This window comes from Myxocyprinus asiaticus, chromosome 9, assembly GCF_019703515.2.
Source record: "Myxocyprinus asiaticus isolate MX2 ecotype Aquarium Trade chromosome 9, UBuf_Myxa_2, whole genome shotgun sequence".
Lineage (NCBI taxonomy): Eukaryota > Metazoa > Chordata > Actinopteri > Cypriniformes > Catostomidae > Myxocyprinus > Myxocyprinus asiaticus.
Genome location: NC_059352.1, coordinates 13,639,081 through 13,666,604, shown reverse-complemented (window position 1 = coordinate 13,666,604; position 27,524 = coordinate 13,639,081). Strand labels below are relative to the sequence as shown.

General features: G+C 36.6%; 1 protein-coding gene across 1 annotated transcript in view; it reads left to right on the top strand.

The window, feature by feature from the left end:
• The window catches only part of LOC127446539 (semaphorin-3F-like), a 73,252-nt gene extending 46,729 nt beyond the window's left edge, over positions 1 to 26,523 (top strand). The window contains exons 3-19 of the mRNA XM_051707532.1: positions 1,163 to 1,323; positions 1,473 to 1,535; positions 4,332 to 4,451; positions 5,477 to 5,566; positions 7,635 to 7,728; positions 8,211 to 8,330; positions 11,979 to 12,118; positions 13,028 to 13,142; positions 18,099 to 18,168; positions 18,954 to 19,098; positions 19,202 to 19,424; positions 20,013 to 20,101; positions 20,271 to 20,312; positions 20,449 to 20,606; positions 20,776 to 20,843; positions 20,941 to 21,074; positions 22,094 to 26,523. Coding sequence (XP_051563492.1) covers positions 1,163 to 1,323; positions 1,473 to 1,535; positions 4,332 to 4,451; positions 5,477 to 5,566; positions 7,635 to 7,728; positions 8,211 to 8,330; positions 11,979 to 12,118; positions 13,028 to 13,142; positions 18,099 to 18,168; positions 18,954 to 19,098; positions 19,202 to 19,424; positions 20,013 to 20,101; positions 20,271 to 20,312; positions 20,449 to 20,606; positions 20,776 to 20,843; positions 20,941 to 21,074; positions 22,094 to 22,528 — 2,267 coding nt within the window. The 3' untranslated portion in view covers positions 22,529 to 26,523. The remainder of the gene's footprint in view (positions 1 to 1,162; positions 1,324 to 1,472; positions 1,536 to 4,331; positions 4,452 to 5,476; positions 5,567 to 7,634; positions 7,729 to 8,210; positions 8,331 to 11,978; positions 12,119 to 13,027; positions 13,143 to 18,098; positions 18,169 to 18,953; positions 19,099 to 19,201; positions 19,425 to 20,012; positions 20,102 to 20,270; positions 20,313 to 20,448; positions 20,607 to 20,775; positions 20,844 to 20,940; positions 21,075 to 22,093) is intronic.
• Positions 26,524 to 27,524: the final 1,001 nt, after the last annotated feature.

Genomic DNA, 27,524 nt, shown 5'->3' with positions numbered 1-27,524 from the left:
AAAATCCTCCACTTGCAGCAATGACAGCTTTGCAGATCCTTAGCATTCTAGCTGTCAGTTTGTACATATAGTCAGGTGAATATCTCACACTTCCTTTTGCACTTGCCATAAATGTGGCTGCCTTGTCGTGCACTTCTCACGCACCTTACAGTCTAGCTGATCCCACAAAATCTCAATGGGATTAAGATCCATAACACTCTTTTCCAGTTATCTGTTGTCCAATGTCTGTTTCTTTGCCCACTCTTACCTTTTCTTTTTGTTTTTCTGTTTCAAAAGTGGCTTTTTTTTTGCAATTCTTCCCATAAGACCTTCACCCCCGGGTCTTCTCTTTACTGTTGTACATGAAACTGGTGTTGAGTGGGTAGAATTCAATGAAGCTGTCAGCTGAGGACATGTGAGGCATCTATTTCTCAAGGTGTACACCGTTGTGTTTTTTGGCAATTTCAAGCATTGTATAGCCTTCATTCCTCAAAACAATGATTGACTGACGAGTTTCTAGAGAAAGCTGTTTCTTTTTTGTCACTTTTGACCTAATATTGACCTTAAGACATGCCAGTCTATTGCATACTGTGGCAACTCAAAAACAAACATAAAGACAATGTTAAGGTTCATTTAATGAACCAAATATCTTTCAACTGTGTTTGATATAGTGGCAAGTGATTTTCTAGTACCAAATTAGCAATTTAGCATGATTACTCAAGGATAAGGTATTGGAGTGATGGCTGCTGGAAATGAGGCCTGTCTAGATTTGATCAAAAATTACTTTTTTCAAATAGTGATTTTGCTGTTTTTTTACATCAGTAATGTCCTGACTATACTTTGCGATCAGTTGAATGCCACTTTGGTGAATTAAAGTACCAATTTCCTTCCGAAACAGCAAAATCCAGTGTAAATAAACTTGCCTTGCCTAAAGATGTGAGCACTTTCTGGTGATGTCTGTACTTTTTGTGATGTGAAAATCCCAGCTTAATATGGATAGGCAGCTACAAGAAAGCCATTCAGCGGTTGAAAATTCAGTATTAGTGCACTGCTAATATACAGTAGTTGGCTCCATTATGATAAATTGCTTGTTGTTTCCTCAATTGTAAGTCACTTTAAATGAAATTGTCTGCTGAATGAATCAATTAAATTAAATGAACTCTTTTTCTCTGTCTTCTTTCAGAGATGAAGTCTACTGGAACCGTCCATTACTTTGCCTTCCTGCTCAACTCGACAGACTACAGAATCCTGCAAATGGATGAGGATCATGATCGCATGTATGTTGGCAGCAAGGACTACATACTGTCTCTAGACCTGAACGACATCAACAAAGAGCCACTAATAGTAAGATCTCTCAGTCACAGTCTTTCTGTCACTCTCTATAAGACAACTTGCAACAAATGAGATATATGAGCAAGGCTTAGCTGGAATAAGCTTGAGTCTGAGAATTGGATGACAAGCATTTGTTTATTTATATCTCCCTTCCTCCTTAGATTCATTGGCCCGTGGCTCCTCAGAGAAGGACAGAGTGTGTCCTATCAGGGAAAGACATCAATGTAAGAATCCATCATGGGAGAAACATATGAACAACAACAACAAAATTACTGATGAAATGTTCGTTGACAAAGGGTTTTTTGATAACAAAGACGATTAAAAAAAAGGTGCATCATGACAAAAAATGTATGAATTTTGGAGAAGAAATGTTGAAATAATTGATTCAAATAATCGCTGTGCTAGCATGTTAGTTGAATCACTCTATATTAGTGCTTCTGTCAGTCGATTAATAATTTTCTTTGGTTAAATTGCAATTAATCGCATGATTTTTTCATAGTTAATCATGATTAATCACAGATTTTGAAAGTGCTTAAATTTGACTCTATATACACAGATGAGCCAAAGCATTATGACCACTCACAGGTGAAGCGAAGAACGTTGATCATCTCCTAACAAGGCCACATGTCAAGATCTGGGTAGATTAGATGGTAAGCGAACAATCAGTTCTCGTAGTCAACATGTTGAATGCAGGAGAAATGGGCAGGAGTAAAGACCGGAGCGACTTTGACAAGGGCCAAAGTTTTATGGCCAGATGACGGGGTCAGAGCATCTCTGAAACGGCAAAGCTTGTGGGGTGCTCTCGGTTATCAGTGGTGAGTACCTACCAACAGTGGTCCGAGGAGGGACAAACCACAAACCAGCGACAGGGTGTTGGGCGCCCAAGACTTATTGATGCGCCAGGGCAACGAAGGCTATTCCATCTGTTCCGAACCGACAGAAGGTCTACTGTGGCAAAGAAAAGTCACAGAAAATTTGTATGATGGTTAGGGGAGGAATGTGTCACAACACACAGTGCATTGCACCCGCTGCATATGGGGCTGCATAGCCACAGACCGGTCAGATTGCCCATGATGACCCCTTTCCACCATTGAAAGAGCCTACACTGGGCACGCGAGCATCGGAACTGGACCATGGAGCATTGAAAAAAGGTCGCCTGGTCTGATGAGTCCCATTTTCTTTCATATCACATGGACGGCCATATACATGTGTGCCATTTACCTGGGGAAGTGATGGCACCAGGATGCACTGTGGGAAGACAACAAGCCGGTGGAGGGAGTGTGATGCTGTGGGCAATGTTCTGCTTGGAAACCCTGGATCCGGCCATTCATGTGGACGTCAATTTGACACGTGCCACCTACCTAAGCATCGTTGCAGGCCAGGTACACCCTTTCGTGGCAGTGGTATTCCCTGATGGCAGTGGCCTCTTTCAGTAGGAAAATGCGCCCTGCCACACAGCACACATTATTTGGGAATGGTTTTAGGAACATAATGAAGAGTTCAAGGTGTTGCCCTGGCCTCCAGATTCCCCAGATCTCAATCCGATTGAGTATCTTTGGGATGTGTTGGACCAACAAGTCCGATCCATGGCAGCTCCACCTCATAACTTACAGGACTTGAAGGATCTGCTGCTAATGTCTTTGTGCCAGATACCACAGGAAACCATCAGGGGTCTTGTAGAGTCCATACCTTGGCAGGTCAGCGCTGCTTTGGCGGCACATTGAGGACCAACAGCATATTAGGCAGGTGATCATAATGTTTTGGCTCATCAGTGTACTTATTTTCCTGTCAAAATGCATTTAAGTTCTTCTTAGAAGAAAAAAAAAAACGGTATGTAACAATAATGTTATATTAGCATTTTCCAAACAAGGTATTCCACTGTATAAAGATAGAAGTACACTAAAATAGCACCAATTCAAGAAACATTAAACATTTCCCAGAGTCTAAGTGGGAGGTTGACAAATTGAAAGAACAGGTCCCTACAGGTTGAGTATTCATCGCAATGGGCATTAAATCTCTTAAACCCTCATCCTCCACAATTTTAATAGTTGCTATTCATTTTGCTACAGCAATCATGAAGTTGCATTTACATGATTAGTGCTAAACAACATCCAGCTTGTTTGAAATTATTTCTCGCTGTCGGTGGTATGGGTACACATGACCAAGGCAGTGACCAATGAGCTTCAGGCTGAAGTCTGGTTCATAGATAAAGGTGAAGTTAGTGTTTTTCAGAGGATGGAAGCAAAAGAAAAATCTGCAGAAAAAGAATGCCGTCCAATGGAAAACGTGCATGGATGGTGTAAATGGAGAGGCTCATTGCACTTTGGAGCCAACATGCCTAATATTTCAGTTTTAAATGTTTAATTTTAGAACAAAATATAAACATGAAAATAGCACGTTATGACTCCCGGCTCTAAATATCTCTCAGCCATGATCACACACAGGCGATGTCCAGGTAAGCTCAAATCATGAGATTCATCCGCCAAAACAGCAGTGCCGAAACACGACTGATGTAATGTTTTCTTCCGCAAATTGCTTGGAATTTTAACTTTTAACCACAGATGTCGCTCAAGTTAGTTACATAGTGCAGCTTTAAGAAATCTTTTATAGGCTATGTTTTATACATGTTTAATAAATGTTTATATATTTTCAAAATGTTTGAAGATTTGGTTAAAATTTCAGTCAGAATAAAATGGACTAAAGTTAATGAATAGTACATGACAAATTAAGCTACAGACATTTTCATCAAAAGGCAAAGAAATCACTAATACAAAAAAAACAAAAAACATTTTCAATATTTTTTTTTTTTTTTTTTTTTGGCAATTTATACTCAAGAATAAGATCAGTTTACAATTCAGAAATGAACTGTTGCCAAAGCACTGTGTTTTTGGCTAGATCCCCGCCAGTCAATCAAAGACGCATGATGAGAGTTAGTATTTGTTGGGAGGTATCCTTTAACCTTGTAAATATTTTGTGTTCCATGACAGCATCAATGATATCATTCTGTTCTATGTTGTCAGGGTGAGTGTGGTAATTTCATCCGTCTAATCGAGCCGTGGAACAGAACTCACCTGTATGTGTGTGGAACGGGAGCGTACAACCCCATCTGTACCTATGTGGACAGAGGTCAAAGGCCACAGGTAAACCATCAGTCACAGGTGACCTACTACCATTTACAGGTCAAGGGTTCAATCTGTTGGCTACCTTACTCAAAAGATATTATGTCATTAAAGTGAAATGTTTCTCTACCCTGGATCAAACGGGATAATCGTTACCACCTGTTTGTCTATTGACAGTGTTACTTAAATACTCTTGCTAGTGTTTAGGAGGGTAATTGTGTTTAAAGGGAGTTAAAGGTAGTCCTAATTTCACCACCTTTTCCTGTAAACACATTCCATCTCCAATCATTGTCTATAAAACCCATCATCTGTATATGCGCAGTGGCCCCAAAATTATTTGGACACTTAAGCCACACTTTAAAATGTATGAATATCATTGCAATAGATACAATTTCAAACCATGTAGCATTAAAAAAGTGAATGAAAGATAGCACAATCATACTTATAAAACAATAGATGTACTGTTCAAAATACTTTTCAACTCTGCTCGGACGCTTTCTGTTTGTCAAATGTTAGTGGAACATTTCCATTGTTAAAGTGATGACCTTGAGACCAGTAGGTCAAAAGTACTTGCAGAAATGGCTAAGAAAAGTGAAGTTAGTTCTGAGAAAAGCTTTAGCATTATTTGTTTGCTGATGGCTCTTGGGTTGCCAGTTGTTATCAAATCCAATGAAATTCATACTTTTTTAAGTTGGCCTTAGTCGAGTGTCCAAACACTTTTTGGGGCCAGTGTTAATCAGTTTGTTTGTGCATATTTGTTCACATTTAATGGGGTTTTGCAATGTGCATGACTGTTTCTTTGCATTTTGTATGCATGTGCTAACAAGGGTTTCCAGCATGTTGAGCATGTATAAAACAACCAAACACTTAATTGTGCAAAAGCAGCACATATTAGTTTTTCATCTTTTTCCTCTAAGGATACGCCAAACTACGGCCATCTTTCTAGCATCTCAGTGTCATCCATGTTTAGCCTGGGCTGTTCCTCATGGGTCTTAAATGTGTGGACAGAAAGTGGTCTTTATTTAGGCATACACCTTGTTTTATAGGGATTGCTCCAAGAACAGATGCCTCGCATGGGAGGCCGAACCAATCGAGCTGCAGATCCTAGTGCCTCACCTGAGCCATACGCACCCAAGGTGGGAAACAAAGTCTTGCCTTTATTGTGAACAATAAGTTGGAAGTACCTTTTGAACTAACGTTAGTCTTTTTCTAATGGCAAAAGAGGTGCACTTGGGTCACAAGACTCAATAGCTTTGTGTAAGGAAATGTTCTGTTCTCTCACAGTAATTGGATTTTCAGCAGCTGGTTTTCTCGGTTCCTAAAGGCATTGAGAGAAATGGGAGAGGAACTGTTGGCTTCAGAGCTTTGCTTTCTCACATTTGCCTACACTTGTCCAAAGGCTGCCTTTGGCGCAGAAATGTAGCAGAGTACTCCCACACCCACAGACTACATCAGGACTTGAAAGTGATTAGTCAGCACAAAATGTGTCTTATATTACATTTTTGGTATGCAAAGTAAAGCTCAGAAGCAGAAAGGCTCCAAAAAGCTTTTGTATATTTTCCAAAACAAGTCTTTTGTTGAGACTTGAATTTGCTGAATTGCTGATATACTTGGGCATGTTTTAGACTCTTTAGATGTCCTTCTACAGTACATCTCTGCTTAAAGTGTGGCTAAGGAATGTGCTCCAAAAACAATGCATGCAACATGTTAGATGTTTCAACCTGCTGTGATCGGGTACATATTTGGTGCAAATCCAGTAGCCTACTATTATAGGTCTGACAATTTCTGACCAACTGTAGCTGACATGGAAACTTCATGGAATTAAGTGGGTTTTTAGCTCGAAGAGAACTTTGATTTTTTTTCCTTAACCTGAATTTAATAGTTGTCACTAACCACAGGTGCCAATTTATGTTTGTTCTTATGTTTAGGGACTATCACTTCTGAATGGAACACACCTATTATGTCAAGTATGTTACAGGGCAGACAAAAGCAGTATAAACATATTTTAAATAATACAGACATTGGCTTTACTCACCCAAAGAGATGCGCTAAAGTGCGGTAACACACCCCGGCTGTGAGCCACCACAACACAATAAGGTTGAAAGTTTCACAATATGGGACTCTTGAGCATTCTGAGTGCTTCAATAAAGAAAGGGAGTCCTCTTCAAGAGTTGTCAGACCCTTTTTTTGTCAGACCCTTTTTTGCTTCAATACAAAACACAAAGCCTTCAATACGGGATGTTAGGCATCCTGAACACTTCTATGCACGCAACAAATGCCCATTAACTATAAACATTTTTATCCTAAGTAATAGGAAGGAATATAAGATTGTGCATGCTCAGCCTACTCTATTACAAAGTTTTTTTTTTAATCCGTGTGGCGGTGCACTTGATGAATTCATTATTAAAGTGTTCAATCTGCAGTTTTGTCTCGTAAAATCCCTCTGGGTCCAGATCTCCTGCCGGAACCGTGATCCCTAAGTGAGATCCACCAATCAGAGAAGTTCCAAGTTACTACTCGCTTTTTTGCTTAAAATCAAATGTTTTAATGTTGTTAATTAATAGTAGAGCTTTATGTTTTGGGTCATGGCTGATAAACATTTATAAAAAAAAAAATTGAATGCCTATGGAGAAAATTAATGGGGAATATCTCATGTTTTTCCGTGGTTGTTCAGCCATTCCCGTGGGTGCTCGAGCACCTGTGTCACTAACCCTAGAAGCCATTGTTTTACACTTTAGCTCATATATTAAGAAACTCATTGTGAGAAATAGTTCATTTTCTTTGGCAGCTACAAAGAACCATGGAAACTTAAGCAATAATATAATACACAAGGATTATGGTCTTAATTTATATTTTGCATTTACCTAGGCAGTTTTACACCAGCTCACTTCTTTCAGATGGCTAGATATTGATGTTGGCTGGTTTAAACAGATTGTAAGAGGCCAACGGAGTGAAACAAATCAAATAAAAAGCTAATTTAATAAAATAATAATAATAATAACAACTGAAGATATTTGGAAAGTATAGTTTTCCTCCATTTTACCCAGTATCCCAGTGTGCATTTCACTTCCTGGCCTTACCTCCACACAGTCTTAACCACTGGAAATTTAAAGAGTTTAAGTAAGCCGAGAATCAATACTGCTCATCTAATGTGTACTTCTATACACTCATTAATGAAAAACCTTTGTGCACTCCCCATTCCAGGAATACATTTTCCGATTGGAGCCTGGTAAAGTAGATTCTGGGAAAGGGAAATGTCCCTACGACCCCAAACTAAACAGCGTCTCAGCCTTGATAAGTAAGTACCACTCAGATATTCTCACAATCACCACTTCTCCTGCTAAAAACAAAAATGGCTTAAACCAGCCTTAGATGGTTTGCTGGTCTTAGCTAAGCTGGCCTCCCAGCCTGACCAAACCTGTCTTCAGCTGGTCTAGCTGGTCTTCCAGCCTGGCCAAGCTGGTTTAGCTGGGTAGACAACTGGTGTCCTAGCCTGACCAGCTGGAAAATGCCCTAAACTCCTCTAAAACTAGCCAAAAGACCAGCCTAACCAGACTGGGAGACCAACTAAGACCAGCAAACCAATTAAGACTAGTTTAAGCTGCTTTTTTTCAGCAGTGTCCAAAGGAATGCCATCATACTGAATTATTTTCCAAACATCTGTAATTAGATACTGAGTGGGTCTCATTCTTTCTTTTGTCTCGGAATCCGATGAATTAATCCTTCTCAAGTTTATCAGTTTATCTCTCCTTATCTCTTGTGCTCATTCCATTTTGGCAGATGGCCAGCTGTATGCCGGAGTCTACATTGATTTTATGGGAACGGACTCAGCCATCTTCCGCACACTGGGGAAACACACGGCTATGAGGACAGACCAGTACAACTCCCGCTGGCTACATGGTACATACATATGCATAAACATTTAAGAAGTCAAAGTTCTTTGTTTAGTGGGGAAAGTGCAAGATATGATTATTTAACACTGATCATTCTACCTGCTGCATGTTACACTCTTAGAAGAAAAAGTTCCATATAGAACCCAAAAGGATTCTTTAACTCGCAATTCACTATTCATATTTGGATCCCCTAAAAGGTTCTATATAGAACACTAAAGGGTTCTTTGAGCCAGGTGGAAAGGTTCTATATACTATATACTTCTCAACATGCAACCGTAACATTTTATTTTTGTGTAGTTTTTAAATACATTTTTTGTTTTATTACCAGAAGAATGTTTAATGGATAAGTGAATTGAATATTTAATCTACTGTATCACTAAGAAAGTGAAATAACCATATAAAAGACATTTAAGTATTATTAAATAAAGCATTTTAATAGTTTTTATTAACAACAACACAAGCAATAATTAACACAGTTCATAATGCAATAGTTATGAGAACTGACTTAATCCACAGGTTTGTAAAAAAAAAAAAAAAGCTAAAAGTTAATTAGTAGTAATATTATTTATATAAAAATCATAAACATTAAATCATTTAACATTAACTAGTTAACATTATAACCATCAGTAAGATTAATAAATAAGTAAAAAATGAAGTGAAAATAAATAAAAACAAATTACCTATGAAAAGCTATTAAACAATTTTAGCAGTGGAGCACAAAACTTCACTTTACTTCAGCCATCTCCATGTCATCTAGGGCTGAAACGATTAGTCGACGTTATCGACAACGTCGACAATAAAAAATTGTCGACAAAAATGTTCGTTGTCGAATAGTTGTTTGATCTTAACGTAACATAAGATCATATGAAACTCTAATGGTTGCACACAAGAGCAGCACTGCAGCTCGCGCCTGACTGAGGAGAGGACGAAAACACAGCTCACAGTCCAGACGCACTCTAAACTTTCCAAACAGCTTCTGGTGATGTAAATCGCAAAGTATGAGGGAATTATAATGCAAAAATACAAAATAAGTAAATACAGAAGCACTCTTGTTGTGGAATAAGCAGAGCCGGAGCTGACGCTCAGCTTAAGTAAAACTTGCGTGTCAAGCGTCTTTAAAGGAAACACCCCGGCGTTACATCTTTAATGCAATTCTATTTAATGCTTTATAGCTTTATTAAAGTTAAAATAATAAGGAAACTGGCATTTCTCTGTGCGGTCAGTGCCTCTTCTATGAGTTGCGTGAAGTGTCCCGATCTATGGGGGAGAGATTAAAACTGCACCCGGCTGAGGTACACTCCATTGCGGGGATGCTCATCCCTCGAGTGCGTGCGCTTAATACAGCTAGATTATAACGCGATGGCAACTTATTGAATCATAATATATGTCACTGTGCATTTCTTATCGTGAAGAAAATTGGCAAAACGCAGCTTTATTAATAAGAGAGAGTTTTTTTTTTTGTGAGTTAAAGATGGATTGAAGTGAACAAAAAGGTGAAATAGGGTAGTCTTCGCCCATTATATACTGCAACAAAATACAAAAAATTATTTGTTTTTGTTTTGGCTTGTTTTCCAATATAAATATCTAAAACTCCTTTAAAACAACTTACATTTACTTTAGCAGCTATACTGCAGAAGATTGTTTTTTTTTATTTTATTTTATTTTTTTTATCTGAGAATGTTGAATATAATATTAAAAATACAAAGATTTTAAAATATCTAAAACTCCTTTTAAAAAGATGCATTCACCTGAGAAGCAGCATATAAGATATTTAGACTTGCTTTCAGAGAATAGATCTTGAATATAAGTGTATTTTGTCTTTACTGCACTCGCAGAAGTATAACCAAGTGAAAAAAATACACTTATATTTAAGATACATTCTCTTAAAGCAAGTCTAAATATCTTATATGTTACTTCTCAAGTAAATGTATCTTGTTTTTTTAGACCATTTTAAATGGAAAAAAGACAAATACACTTGATAACAATAGGATTTTTTACTTACTGAATTAAACAAAATAAAAAGTATTTTTTCCCTTTAATTCACATAGAAGATGATTTTGTCCTCTTTATTGTTAGCAAGCACATTTAATACAACCTTTTAAGTCGGGGCACAAGCTGAATAATCGGTTAAGAGCTAATGATTAATCATTGCAATAATCGCCCGAATAGTTGAATAATCGTTCTAATAATCGTTAGATTAGTCGATTATCAAAATAATCATTAGTCGCAGCCCTAATGTCATCAGTTTGAAGCCGACTCTCTGCACTGAGGGGTCTTGACACCATATGAAAGATTAGGTTGAGGATGGGTGTGCTGATCCCTGTAAGTATGTGAAACATTTAATAGACCTGCTGTCAGTATGCAGAGTAATTAAAAACAAAGAAATTGGTATTTCTCTAAATTGCATCTTAAAACTTACATGAATAGGAGTGTTTTTTTTTATCTGTATGAAGATGGTCAAACTAGTAATGCTGCACTCCAGAGCAGGGTTGGGGAGTAACGGAATACATGTAATGGGATTACGTATTTAAAATACAAAATATAAGTAACTGTATTTCACTACAGTTACAGTTTAAATCATTGGTAATTAGAATACAGTTACATTCAAAAAGTATTTTGATTACTGAAGAGATTCCTTTGCATTTTATTGTCATTTGTTTCATTAATATTTAGTCCTTTCAGATGGAAAACATTTATAAATATAAATTATGCGATCCAAAGTGCATTTGAACAGCGGTGAAACACTTTCTTATGATGTGTTACATTCATACGAGCAGACAGAGAAGTACGTTTATAGTAATAGAAATAAACCTTGTGTAAATTGTCAGCTTTACGCTAAGATAAAATGCTATTTCTAGCCATTTTACATGCACGTTACCAGGCACGATCATATTTTTTATCAAGAAAATTCATGTTGGATCATAATTTCTTTTTTTCTAGTAAGACCTTTGATATTAGGGCAAAAATCATATTCTTGATAATAATTTTTGTATTGTTTTCCTGTAAAAATATCTACAAATCCTTAAAACAAGATAAATTTGAATTATCTTGTTTTAGAAACAACCCTGCATAAGATATTCTTTTCAGAGAATGTATTTTTAACATGTGTATTTTGTCTTACTTTACTGGCAGAGTTTTTATAATCAAAACAAGTGAAAAAATCTACCAGTGCTGAAGAAGTAATCCAAAGTATTTAGAATACGTTACTGAGCTTGAGTAATCTAATGGAATACATTACAAATTACATTTTACAGCATGTATTCTGTAATCTGTAACCCTCCCAACCCTGCTCCAGAGCCACTGCAAACATAAATTAATCGCAGGCCTGGATGAGTTTTGTTGACATTTATTCTTTGTGCTTGCTGAAATAAACGTGTAAGCCATAAATGACAAGGAGTTAGGGCAAAATAAATACAAATAACATAAAATGTATCAACAAATAATTTATTTCTCTTACTTACCAAGGTAACGTCGCATTTTATTTTTCTGCCATATGAAATCCAAATGCAAAAGTAATATAGTGTTCAAAACTATTTATAAAAGAAACATTCAATACTATAATTTATGCACAAACATACATTCATACATGCATAAATACATACTCTCATTAGCAGTTGTCAGCCTAAAGAACCCCTCCACTTTCTCTGTTTTTCAGATCCAACTTTTGTCCATGCTCAGCTCATTCCTGACAGTGCAGAAAAGAATGATGACAAGTTGTATTTCTTCTTCCGTGAGAAGGCCTCTGAGATGGGTCAGACTCCCATGGCTCAGTCCCGGATCGGCAGAATCTGTCTGGTGAGAGCAATAGCAGACAGTAACAAATAACCTTGTGTCCATTTCTTAATTCTCATGTGCATAGATATATGGATGGGAATCTTTAGACACCTTTCAAATTCAGGGATTCAGGATTTGATTCGATGGATCTTAATTTTCAGCAACAGAGTAAATCTTTGGCAAGGCAAATGCCATACTAAATCAAATTGTCATACTAAATTCTTACTGTAAATATTTGTGGGTCTGTTCTGAATTGTTTGAGAAATAATTGTGATGAATCATTGAATCAGTTGTTTTCCCCATAACTTTTTAATCACTACATGTTCCTATGCTGAACTCACAAGAAATTGTTGAACTGAAGAAACTGCATACAAATGCAATGCAAAGCTGTAACTGTTTCCTGACTGATCCCTGTTTCATCATGATCCATCATTGTCCAGAGCCTCATATATGAGCAACCGCTTGTTTCTTGGTTATTTTTTGCCATTCTAATGTGAATCAAGGAGGCATGTTTGTAGTGTGTGGGTAGCTGCTGGTGGCTGGTCACCGGGTATCGCTGTGTCTCATTATTGAAGTTGGCTGCCGTCCATAGCAGATGGGGCTGAGCAGTGCTCAAAGCCAATGTTTACAACCCAGTCACAGCCAGTTAATGCAAACCCACAGAAACAGCCCTGATAGATGGCTAGATATTGATATAAAGCAGTGATATTCACTCTTCACCTATCTGTAAGGGATGGCAGCCCATCAAAAATGATATTTCTTGTGTTAGAGTCAGCTATGACTTGTGAAAATGTCTTACTTCACAGATACAGACTGTAAAGGTGTTGTTGTATTTGATAGACATCCATGAAATTGCTCTTAAGACCTTGAATTTTTGTAGCATCTAACAGTGAATTCTTTAGGGCTGACGTGACCTCACTTCCTTTGCAGAATGATGACGGAGGACACTGCTGTCTGGTGAATAAGTGGAGCACCTTCCTGAAAGCTCGACTCATCTGCTCGGTGTCTGGCTCTGATGGAATTGAGACACATTTCGATGAGCTTCGTAAGTCTCTGTTTTATTTGAGCTGTAGTTTTGCATATTGACAATTAATCTAGATTAGATAACTTCTAATCAGGATGCTTAACGGAAGCAAATCTGGTTTAATATTGTTAGGTCAGAACCCTTATTGGAGATGTCATTTTTCAAAGACATTGTTGAATTTCCCTGCAGGATTGTTTGTATTTATTAAATATTAAATTACATTTTGTTTTATATTTTATTTAAAAGTGTACAAAACCCTCCTACCCTTAAAATTAGGGTCTAATAAAAATTTAAGCTGGCCACGTAAAATGAAGACTGTAAAACCAAGCAGAAGCCTTTGATAACCTATTGCATCGGCAGTGAGCTGAAAGAACGCACAAACAGTAAACAGTAATCCTATGGTTAGTGTCCACTTACTTGCCTTTTAGCAAATCACTTAGGTTTACTATGTTATGTCAACTAATTAATATTCATGAGCCAAGCTGATAACATTTATTATGCATCCCTGCTACCTTCAGATTGTTCCTACACCCCTGGTCGGTACCATGGTATGGTGATGGTATCAGATAATTATTTGATAAATACTGTACCTTGGTACTGAATGATTACCATTTTCATGTTCCAAGCTATTTACTTGGTATCCCAAAGTCCTTTTAAACATACCATAGTACTACCATGGTACATGTCCTAAAAGCAATTGCATTACCATTGTAGATGTTTATACAACATAGTGCTACCATGGTAACATGGTATTACCATGACATTTTTAAGTACTTTTTTGTTAGTATATGCCTGAATATTTGATAAATCTTCAGTCTAATTAATCTATGTGTCCTTTATTCCTGAAATGACATATATAAAATATGAACTTAAACAGCTTTAAAAGTTGATATATGCAGCAAGGTGTTCACCCAAGGCACAATTATATTCTGTTCTGTACATTTTTTTGCTATACTCGCTGAAATAAGATTGCTCTTATTTCAAGAAAAGGGCATGATATAGCTCATTTGTGCAGAACGCTTGTGTCTGATGGTTCAGTGGATATGTCTCTCCAGAGGGTAGAACTTGGAAAAAGTAATTTCCTCCCTTTCCTGTATGTGCGTTGTGTAGCATTTGTGCTTAAGCGTGAAGTGCCACAAGGGCCTGAGAGGAATGCAGTATATACAAGCAAAAGATTCTGAGTGTGAAATTGAAGTTGTTGTGTTGTTCCATATAACAAATTAGGCTTTACTGTAAAAGCTGAATTTCTAAAAATAAATAAAAATAATTTCACATCAGAGTAGAAAATTATCTTTTGATTAGGGCTGTCAGTAGATAATATTATGATAGATAATATATAATAAATATAAATAAATATACATTTATGTAAATATATCTAACATTTAATTTGTATATATATAATATACAGTATATTCATATATGTGTGGTGCAAAACTCTTAGGCACATTAGGTGTTTCACAAACATTTGTGGTAAGCTGGTTATTTTATATCTTATGCTTTAGTGTCAGTAGGAAATATCAATTTTAGATTTCCATACATTCCTTATGCAAATAGAATAGAAAAAATGTGGAACAAGGAGTTCTGCAACAGATCGTATGGATCCCAACATAATTAAGTCAGTCTGTGATTATATGAAGAGACAGAAGCAATTGATACAGCCTAAATACATAGAACTGTGGAAAGCTCCCCAAGATGCTTGGAACATCCTATCTGCCAACAACCTTAAAAAACTGTGCACAAGTGTACCCAGGAGAATTGGTGCTATTGTAAAGACATATGGTCATCACATAAAACATTTATTTAGTTTTTTATTTTTTTTATTTTTTTTTTATGTTTTCTGCACTTTGCAAAAAGTTAATTGATAAAAAAAAAATATTCACAGCATTATTTTTGAAAACATCCTAACTTTACATACAGTCTCTGCCCTCTTTCTCTCACTTTGGCTTGTTGTTCACTGTGTCTGAGGAATTGACTTGTCAGTGGAGTTTTTGCTTATCCTCATAGGGGCACTGAGGTTTAATGGCTATTTTTTGTGGCTTGGCGAGAGAGAGAGAGAGGTTTGCCCACTGAAACTGCAGTGTAGCGTGGGATTTTCCTTCATTGCATGATTACGTAGTATGTTTAGCTGTGTCTATTCCTCTTATGTCATCTTTTTGTTTTTGATAGAACATCTGTCTGTTCTTTTACCTCTCACTCTCTATTCTCTAAACTACATGTGTTTCTTTTTGTTCTCATTCCTTTTGTCCATTTGCTTTAGTCCACCCCTTCTCCATGTACCTCTCCCTTCCCCTTACTATGTTCCTCAAATGTTCATGGTGCTCAGAGGCTCTTATGATGAACCCAGAAACCACACTCTGCCCATTTCTCCCAATGGTCTTTTTCTATCTTTCTCGTTTGGCTAGCAGACTATCACTGGTCCTTTGGGGTTAATTTGTGCTGAAAGGAGACAAAAACAAGCTGTAAAAATGTGTAGATTGACAATAAGACACTGAGAGAGAAAAGGACAAAGAAAGTTTGTGCGATTCGGCTCAAATCAATGTGTTTTGTGTGATATAACTACACTAACTGAGACATATGACTGACATGAAACACACAAACTTGCAGGATTTTAGCTTTTTTGTGTACCTCACTGACTTATCAAGAACATAAAATGTCTATCTCAATGCTTAGTTTTTCTAAAAAGTTTTTCTTTATTCTAAGGGGCCTTTCAGACTAAACTTTCTTATGCTTAAGAACAGCAAAACACAACCTAATGGTCCAAGGTGTTTACTGAACATTTGAAACTATTTAAAAACAGTGCGGAGTGGGTTGACTGTCTCAGACGTGGAGGCAACTGGGATTCGTCCTCCGCCGCCCGGACTGAGGCAAATCACTACATTTCAACAAGGACTTAAAAGCACATTGGGAATTGGGCATTCCAAATTGGGAGAAAAAGGAGAAAAATCCAAAAAATGGCTAAGCTGCATGCCATTTAGCATACTATAGTATGCAAGATTAGAATCAGTGGGCCTTATTTATGAAACACATGTAGAAAGAAAATCTCCAATTAATCTGCTCTTACATAAATTGTCCCATTGTAATAAATGCAACAATTTACGAAAGAATCGTTTTATGTGTGATTTTCACAGAAATTCATCCATTAAAAAAATCGTATGCCAAAGCTGCCTGGATAGCATACTATTTCTGAGGGTTTTTGAATTGTGCTAATATCGTCCGCAAACCCAGCACAATGCAACAGGAGTTTGTGGCAATTCTCTGTGAACTTCTTGTTGTACAAAAGCGGCTATGACTATGAGGCTTAAGCTACCACTGCTGTTTTTCAATTTATGAATCTGAAAGTGTAGTAATAATGAATTTCAACGCTAATACTTACATATATAAATGCAAACATTATGCAACGAGGTATACTCAGAAGTACGTACTTTCCCATTACTAGCGAAGTATGTACTTTTTAGAAGTCCTCTACCTGACCCGAGCCTGACAGGAACCAACAAACCGTCAGGTTTCGGGGCCATGTTTGGGTCTGTTTTTCAAGTACAACTTCGGGTTTGGTTCGGGTTAGTTATTAGAACTGGATAAAAATATACATTTTCAGATGCATTGCGATCTTCATTTGAACAGTCTCAATATCAGTTCTTAAATCCCAAGATCAATGTTTTACTTGTCTGTGATTAGCGATTGGCTGGTAAATGTTCAAATTTCATTCACCAGTGATTGAGTAGTATATTGGTGGAGAAGTTCAGCCTCCTTTCACTGCGTGTTGAGAGTTAAAGTTTGATTTGGCTCATTCCGTGTAATGTGCCCAAAGATAAGATCCACACAATCCATTTGGAATAATGTCTTCTTAAATATACGTTCTGTTCTTTTAAGTCAATTGTTGATCAAAAACAACAAAAAATAAAAATGTAATTCTAATCACGAATAGCACGGATGAGGTAAAAAAAAAGCCAATATGCGCTAATTTACAGACGCTCTTTACAGAACTGCCGGTTCTCTTAAAGAGACAGTACAGATTTTTAGCACATGTTCTACAAATCAATGTACTTACTTGTAAATAATGAAAATTATGCATTAAACAAGAAACTTGTAACAAAATATATGTATATAATATCATATTTATTGATGGAATACATGGATTTGTCCTAAATACATTTTTAAAAGCTAAAATGTGACCACAATAATGAAAAACAAATAAATTACAATTTGTCAAATTAATATTTTTGTGATATATATTGTTAGAATTTATTTTATATTCAAGCAAAATGGACATTATAACTGAAATATACCCATGTGAATTGATATTGAATCTGTATCAATACCCAGCCCTACTTGAAATTATGGAAAAAATATTATTTTGACATATGTTGACGTACCTTGTTTCGTGTATGCACTCTAACTGACAGACACATATGAACAGATGAGTTAGGGACGAGTCTGTTGATTGTTGCGCAGCGTCTCGCTGTTTTTTTTTTTCTTCAGTGTCTCGTGCAGGACAACCACATTTTTAGACACCGTGTAAAGTTAAAAAGAACTTCAGTTTAAAAAAACACATCTCGAGACACCTGCATTCTGTTTCATTTGGTGCGCAGCATAGGTGTTAAAAAGATTTGACGTTAGCCAGTGTGTTTTCCCTTTTGCTCTGGTGTGCTTGGGGGTCGTTGTGCCTTGTTAAAACTGTGTATGTTTACTGTTACTATTCTGTTTCAAATGTTGCCTACATTGCTTAAATAAAAATTCAGCCTATTGCAACAAATTTACTTGTTTGGAAAATAAATTAAGAGTGTGAGCTATTTCGGGTTCAGGCTTAAAAGTTGACTGTGCCGGTCAGGTTGGTTCAGGTAACAGTCTCGGGCAAGGGATTCAACTTCGTGCCCTCGCAGACCTATTATACATTACGAGTATTAAAAGTATGTGAATTAGGATGCAGCTCGAGTGTCTTCTGATCCAGGACCTAAATTAATTCAATCTTACTTTTAGGGGACGTGTACATCCAGAAGACACAAGACACCAAGAATCCCGTCATCTATGGCGTCTTCTCCGTGTCTGGGTATGTAATTTCACGGCGGTCTCTTCCTAAATACGAGATCCAATCCTCACTTTTCCTCAACGCCTCTTACTAATCAGACTGCTTATCAGATTGGCAAGAGAGCTTGAATAGATTTTCTTTCATATTCACACTCCAGTTGCCCATGGGGGCAACACCCCCATTTCTCCACTCCTGAAGACTGTTCCTAACATACTGAATAACAAATGTTTGGCAGGCTTCACAGACAATAGTACAACTTCTCCAACAGCACAGAGGAAAGCAGCTTTTCTGTGAATCTGATATGTGATATTCTCATAAGGACTTATCTTGATAATACCACCGCTATCAGATGCGGTTAAGCGATATTCATATGCACGGAAATATTACACAACTGGCCTCTTAGGAAGCTGTGGATGTTTTAGATGAAGTTACATGCTATTCATCCAGTTTAAATACACAAGGCAGTGTGTGTGAATGGGTATAGAACAATTCACAGTCTCTGTCTCAGCTCTTTAAACCCAAGAACACCAATCTTGTTGCTAATAGTGAAGATTCACTGCATTGACTGCAAGTGCTTTCACAGCTCTTTCTGTCATTCTGTCTCTTATTTTTCTCTCTCTTTATCTCTCTATGTCTGTCTGTATCTCTTCTCTGTGTATTTGTGTTAGAGATGAATAAATATTGTGTGTGCGTACTGTACATGTTGGACTAAAAAGATAATTTATATACAGTACACTGACATTTAAGACTTATGTTACTTGGTCTAATACTGTGTCTATTTCTTGTGACTTTTTCTTCATCTCCAGGTCAGTATTTAAAGGTTCAGCTGTATGTGTGTATTCAATGGCAGATGTGCGCATGGTCTTCAATGGCCCTTTTGCTCATAAGGAAGGGCCAAACTACCAGTGGGTAGCCTACCAGGGTAAAATTCCTTACCCTCGGCCAGGGACAGTGAGTATCATATGTAACATTTTGGTACAAATAATATGAAGATCATGTTGGTCAATCTTAGATACATAAATATGAGAACTAAAACTCACCCCTCTAATTACAGTGTCCTGGAGGGACTTTCACCCCTAACATGAAGTCTACCAAAGATTACCCAGATGAGGTTATCAACTTCATGAGGAACCATCCTACTATGTTCAATGCTGTTTATCCAGTCCACAAGCGCCCCCTAGTGGTCCGTACCAATGTGGATTATGAGTTTACCACCATCACAGTGGACCAAGTGGCAGCAGCAGACGGCAACTATGAAGTTCTTTTCTTAGGAACAGGTGAACTTTACCATGTACACACACAAGGGGCTTGTTACATCATATAAAAAATAAAATAAAAAAATCAGGTATATATTTGTGGTTGCTAATATTACAATAATGTTTGTTACACAAGCAGCTCTACGTGGTTTCAGCAAAGTATTATTAATGCCATTTATTTTGATAGCTTTTCAGTGATAGGACAGAAAAAAGTAATGGGTAAGTTTTAGGTAAAATAGTTAGAGAAGCTGGAGAATTTGCTTAGATGTTAGAAAGAAAAGACCAATCACAATTCAGTTTGCAAATAAATGTAAGGAGGACAACCAATTGCTATTCCGAATGCAAATATAAAATAATTTGAATGGTGAAAATTATAACAATATACTGTATGTCAAAGAGAGATTTTTAAACTTTATTCATACATTTTTAAAGAAGTTGAAAGTTAATGAAAACAGAATAAAGGATGTGTTAAGCGGTTCAAGCTGGATTAATTGCAGAACATTTTGGAGAACACAAATAAAAATAGAATGTTTTGGGAATATCTATACATTGTTGTCTTGCAAGCACTGTGATAAATGCTTCTGACAAATTTCTTCTTTTCATTTACAGATAGGGGAACAGTTCAAAAAGTGATTGTCCTGCCCAGAGATGATCTTCAGACTGAAGAACTGGTTCTGGAGGAGGTGGAAGTCTTTAGAGTAAGACACTGTTATTTCTGTTTTTATCATGTTATTTCTTTTTATCCTTTTTATCATGCTGTATCTTTTTACACATTATGAACAATTGAATGAAAAGTCATACATATTTTTTTCTGTTTAATGCTGTTTGTTTTTAATTATGATAAATATTATCCTTTTTATATTACAGGTTCCAACTCCAATAACTACTATGAAGATTTCCCCCAAACGAGTAAGTTGAAGATTCAGAATTTAAAATAAAAACTTTCTAAATATTTCTAGTCCTATTAAAATAAAACAACTAGGATCAACCTGGGTTATTGTTTCAAATAAAAATAACTCTTCTTTCTTGTTTTCTCACGGTGTAGCAACAGCTCTATGTAAGTTCAGCAGCCGGTGTCACTCATCTGGCTCTGCACAGGTGTGATGTGTATGGAGAGGTCTGTGCTGACTGCTGTTTGGCCAGAGACCCATACTGTGCCTGGGATGGCAAATCCTGCTCTCGTTACTCCGCAAACCAAAAAAGGTGTGTGCTTATACAGTGGTTATATGTATGTGTAGGTATTTGTTTCTGTCTATTATTGGGCATTTTATTGTTTAGTCCAAACAAAACAGTTAGAAGTTCTAGACTCACTGTTAACAAGATTTGTTTGAACTAATATCCTTACCTGCTACTGGTGGTTGGAATCCTGTAGGCGGAGTCGGAGGCAAGATGTGAAGTATGGCAACCCTATCAGACAATGCAGGGGCTACAACTCCAATGGTGAGAAAACAAAACCAAAACACACACACACACACACGCACATATATATATATATTTGGTTATTGTTTTAGATGGTATTTGTTTTCATTCCTGCCAGCCAATAAGAACACGTTGGAGACAGTTCAGTATGGAGTAGAAGGAAGCACAGCCTTCTTGGAGTGCCAGGCCAGAACTCCTCATGTGTCAATCAAGTGGCATTTCCAGAAAGAAAACAGTGATAGGAGAAGAGAGGTATGTGTGATATAATGCCTCACTCTATGCCCTTTTTACATAAATTGTAAAATTGAACTGATATTAAATCATGCATAATTAATTATTAAATCATGCATTTATTTCCAGACGCAGTAGCATAACTTCTTGCTATTTTTTGTTTGTTTGCCTAACAATTTTTTCTTGCTAAATTTATGTAACAAAAATTATGTGTTATTTAGCCATTAATATATTCATTTGAAATATTTTCTATGGGGGCGTGTGTGAGGAATAAAACGTCAATTTTTGATAGCAGTATCCTGCAATGTGACATGCCATTTAAACAGCTAATTATCAGTGGTTCCTTCTAAGGCAGGTATCACTATTACTGACCTACTGACCTCATAATAAATGAGAGACTGCATCAAATAAACACTCACTTAGCACTTTATTAGGAACACCTGTACACCTACTTATTAATGCGATTATCTAATCAGCCAAGGAGCGCAATGCATAAAATCATGCATATACGGGTCAGGAGCTTTAGTTAATTTTCACATCAACCATCAGAATGTAGAAAAAATGTGATCTCAGTGATTTCGACCGTGGCATGATTGTTGGTGCCAGACGGGCTGGTTTGAGTGTTTCTGTAACTGCTGATCTCCTGGGATTTTCACACACAACAGTCTCTAGAGTTTACTCAGAATGGTGCCAAAAACAAAAAACATCCAGTGAGCGGCAGTTCTGCTTTGTTGATGAGAAAGGTCAACGGAGAGTGGCCAGACAGGTTCGAGCTGACAGAAAGGCAGATAGAAAGTAACTCAGATAACCACTCTGTACAACTGTAGTGAGCAGAATAGCATCTCAGAATGCACAACACGTCAAACCTTGAGGCGGATGGGCTACAACAGCAGAAGACCACGGGCACTATATTAGGACCATAGTGTTCCTAATAAAGTGCTTGGTGAGTGTATGTATTAAATTGATTTGTCACACTGCAGAACTATTTAATGAACTACAAAAAGTTATCAACTATTATTTGTGTATTAATTGTGTTTCAGATCCGTTCTGATGGCCGTGTAATCCACACAGAGCAGGGTCTCCTCCTGCGCTCTCTCCAGCTCTCTGATGGAGGAGTGTACCAATGCACCTCCACCGAGAAGAACTTCAAACACACGCTGGTCAAACTGCAGCTGGTGGTTCTCTCCGCCCGCACCGTCAACAGCATCCTACCCGAGTCCACCGTGCCTGCTGCGCCCCCTCTCCAGTCCAGCGCCTGGACGCCCAGCGCCGAGCAGTACAAAGACCTGCTGACTATCCTGAGCCAACCCGAGATGGGCCTCATCAACCAGTACTGCCAAGACTACTGGCAGATGGGGGATGACCCCGCCACCAACGCCCACAAGAAGAAGGACTTCAAGGAAGCACAGAAGGAGCTACGGAAGCCGCGGAACAGGAGGCACCACCAGGAGCAGAGCAGCATGGCTGAGACATGAGAGGGGAAAGCATCCAGTTCTTCTTAAAGGAGATTTCCCCTTGCACACTTAATAACCCTGCTATTGAGGTTGACTTAAAGGTGACTACCTTTACACAAAAATATTCAAGAGGTGCTTCTCTATACTAATTGATGCTTCCTGGTTTCCTCACTCCTCCATCCTCCAGCCTGTGACCCTGAATTCAATAGAAGTCTGCCATCATGACGGACATGTGAGTTCTATAAATGTGTTGTGAATAGGTAAGGACAGAGAAAACAGGTAGCTGAGGAGCTGGAAGACAAGAAACATGGGATATGATTTATAGATAGATGCAATTCAATTTCACTAGTTAAAATACTAATTCTTGATATCAGCAATGGAATTACTACTAGTGAAAATGCTAATTTTTTATATCAGTAGTTAGTTTTGCTCTAGCAAAATGTTATTATAATTTTTTATATATAATTATTATTATATATTACTTGTGGAAATGCCCATTCTTGATATAAAAAATGGAACTTCAACTAGTAAAAACGTCTCTGTTTAAAATCCTTTAGCTGCATTTTCACAAGTAGAATTTCACAATGATCTTTCATTCACTCCTGTTTAAAACACAATTACAGATATCTATAATTAATTTATTATTAGTAGAAATTCCAGTTTCACATATCAGCTACAGTATGTGCATATACTGTTTGTACTTCTTATAACCAGGGCTTGACATTAACTTTTTGCCTCACTGGCAACTGTGGCTAGTGGTATTCCAAAGTCACTAGCCCCTCAGCATTTTCCCTAGCCAAAATCCCCTGCCCCACAAAAAGTGATAAAACTAACTGGAGACTGTAACCGCAGGCATTTGTGTTGGACATTTTATTTGAACAAGAATTATATGAGTTCAGCAGCACACAAACCTAATGATTTAAGTCATCTCTTAGAATATCTGAAGGCAGACATGACCAATTAGAACAGGAATAGAATAGAACAGGTGGAAAACTTTGTCAAGAATTTGTCCATAACTCAAGGAAGTTCAGATATTAACCCCTTTGAACACCTATAACCATTCTAAATTGTACTTGCCTATATGAAAGTTTAACATTGCTCTTCCATTTTTTAACAGTGGCATTTGTGTTACTTCAGGAGACACATTTTAGTTTGGATGATGTGTATTTTAAAAAACCTTGTAATCGATGTTGATGCATGGTGCACTGTTGTCTCTTTACTTCATCAGGTTCGACATCCTCCATATATTGGGTTAAAGTAGAAGAATCTCTTTAGATTTAAAATGGGTCACATAAGTTTTATGGTCTCCGCTGGCCGCCACGATATTGAGTGAAGGACAACTGAATCACGCAAGTTTCCCAGAGCTCTGCCGATCTTATCTCTGGAGCACGCTAATATGCACTGCAGCGGTACGCACGAAAGCCCACTTCATTCGCCCGCACAGATGCGTGTGTAAGTTATGAGAGGTATATTTAGTGCTTATAAGGCGCTGAACGTGAGATGAATACAATTACATTTACTTTGGCTGTGGCCAAAGTGGCTAGTAAGTTACCCACCACTGCTATTTCTTCCTGCATTTGGCAGGTTATATTTATAATTATAATTTTTTGATATCAGTAATTTCAAATATCCAAATATCAAATATCTGTTAATTCTTGTACATCTGTAAATTAATTTCAACATGTTGGATTTGGTATTTCAGGTATGTGGAAATGGATTTCAGATCAAAAAATGAAAGAGTAACTAAAGATATCTTAAAAAGCTTTCTTACTAGTTACAATAACATTATAGATATCTGAAATTAGCATTGCCACTGGTGAAAACCAAATTACCATTATCAAAAATTAGCATTTTTGTTAGTTGTATTTCAATTGTTGATATCAGGAATGGACATTTGCACTAGTAACATTGATATAAAATAATTATTGATTAAAAAAAATATATAGATATATATATATATTTTTTTTACTAGCAACTAGTACATTACTGATATGTTAAATTGGAATTTCTGTGAATGACAGATCATTGTGAAACTCTACTAGTGAAAATGCAATTACAAATTTCAAAAATTACGGCTTTTACAAAAAAAAAAATATATAATTTGATACCAAGAATTAGTATTTCCACATGCAATGACATAATTTTTAATTCAAGAATTACATTTTTTACTAGTGGAAACTTAATTACTGATATTAAAAAAATAGCATTTTCACTAATTAAAATTTAAGATATCTATAATATACTTCACATGATTATATGAAAAAATGGCTTGCAATGAAGTTCATCCTAAGTAGAAGTCATCTAGCACAACACTTAAAAGTCAAGTTTTAACTTTGCGGTTTAAATAAACCAAATATTGTACACTTCAACGGTGCATCTTGCTTAATTAAGATTTATTGAGAATGTCACCATTAATCAAGCTCTAACAACATAATTGAGCAGCTGCAACTTAAATGCAGCATTTTGATGTGCAAAATGTCACTTTGAAGTGATGCTTGAGTGAGTAAGGATATGCATTTTACAAATACAACTTTGATTCCTTTGTCCTCACATTTCATCTTTACATCCTTTCCTCATGTTTTAAGAGGGAAGAGCTAAGACGCAAGGAAAGGACATGAGGAAGGGAAACAAGGATGAACAATTTTAGAAATGAGAAGCACCCAATGTTTACCATAACTATGCTGACCTGGGGGAAACAAACAATGCATTTCTGAAAATCAGTAGTATTTATTGTAGGCTGTACATAGTTAGATTATGTGGATATCTTTGTATGGAAATAAAACACACACACAAAAAAGAAAAAATGTTCTGTATAGATCTGTGCAAATATTTTGTTATCATTGTTACTTCCCTTTCAGTATATTTATTACAATGGTATTAACTTGTCATAACACACTGTGTGACTGTTGTCATGACAGAATCTTTGGTGTATGTACCACTAACTGGATGATGGACAGTCTGACTGCTCTTGACGTTTTGATACCAGACCTATTATGTGACTGCACAAGGTTTTGCGACAGAATTCAACGTAAAGTTGTGCATTTAGTGGACTCTTTCAGCTGAGCACGTTCACATTCTGCAGATGTACAGATCAAGCAATCTTAGTATTCTGTGATCTCTCAAGAGACCTTGAAAAGGCAAAAAGAAACACTTCAATATCATTGAAAATACTCATCTTTTAATCTTCTTGATCTTCCATATGTTGCTATGCTAATGTGTGTTAAATATAAGTCACGTCTGTGTGTTAAAATATTCGGTTGATTTATTAATGACAGCGTTCTGTACAGTATGTTCAACATGTTTATATGTTTGTTTTTCATTTAAATATGTGTTGCATGCAAATAATCTAAAAAAGAAAAAAAAAAAAAAAGCTGTATTAGACTTGGGTTCAAAACCTGTCCATCTCTTTGCAAATAGGAACTGTTTAAAGCAGCCTATCAGGAATATTATTTGTGTACCTCTCTGAAAATTTTCAGTAAAAACACCAAGCAAGCACCTCTGTACATTATTAGGTGATTTGGGCCGTATATAAGAGATCATCATCTGGAACTTAACTTAAGGGGGCTCATTTGAGTTTGCATGAAATGTATTTGTACTGTACAGATATGTAGTTATATTCTGCAAATGTTGCTGTGTATATGTCTACAGATCGAGAGAGAGAGAGAGAGAGAGAGAGAGAGAGAGTGTGTGTAAGACAGAGAGACTGATTTTTAAGACAAAGGACTTTGCGGAAATAAGTGATTGAATCAAGCACAATTAACTTGTATGTGTTTCGCCTCTGTTATGTGATTTTTTTTTTTCTTTTTTTTTTTTTTAAACACATAGCAAATGGGCTGTTTGAAATAACTGTTGTAAATTTATTTTGTTCTTTCATTTGTAAAACATTATTCATCACTGTGGTTTGTCCTCTTGTTTTGTCTTTCTTTAGGATAATCTAATGTGACAAAATATCCAGAATTAGATGTTATGGGCAGTAAATGTTATAGTAATGTATTTTTTATTTGTTTTCTTTTCCATCGTTGTCGTTAACTAATTAAAGTTATATATTTTATAACAAATATAGGTTGTTCAAAAAGCATCTCTGCAGAAATGTTACTATATTTTGTTGCGTATTAAGTCAGATTTAGAATCTAAAAATACCAATTATATTCTGGAATTGAAATGCTAGTGTAACAAAGATGATAGCCCTAAAATTGTATATTAATTTTATGAACTGAGAAAATAAGAAATTATAAGTGTTGTCAGTCGATAATTTTTTTAATCGCGATTAATTGCATACTTTTTTGTAATCGTGATTAATCGCAGATTTTGAAAGTGCTGAAATTTGACTATATATACTTCTTTTCCTGTCAAAATGCATTATTCCATCTAAGAAAAAAAAAAACTATATGTAACAATAATGTTTTATTAACATTTTCCAAACTAAGCCTTCCACAGTATGAAGATAGAAATGCACTAAAACAGCACCAATTCAAGTAACATTAAATGTTTCCCAAAGTCTAAGTGGGAGTTTGACTAATTGAAAGAACTCCCCATGGGTTGCGTTTTCATTGCAGGGTGAATTAAATCTCTTAAACGCTTATCCTCCACAATATTACTCTGCCGGTAGACTGTGGCTATCTGCTTTCCTACAGCAGTCGTGAAGCTGTGTGCATGATTCGCATCAGGGCGTCAGTGTAAAGGTCTGCATTCCTGCGGAACTCCCGCAGGACCTAATAAACAGAAAATCCAATGTAAAAATCTGCACACAACAATTGCTTCAAATTATCCAATATTTAGAGCAGAATATAGTCAACGGCGCTTTACAACAAGAGCAGAGCAAAGCATGGACACACTTGGTCATCAAAGGATGTGAAACTGGGACTGGAAAATGGTCAATTTAAGCATTAAGTAACCAACCTCAGGCAAGGCAGCTGATAATAGCAATAACAGAACAATAAAACGTTATTTGTGTATACTTGTAGATTTGTATGGCTTTTGCCCTGTGAAAACAAATGCTGGGTCGCGGTAACGGGAG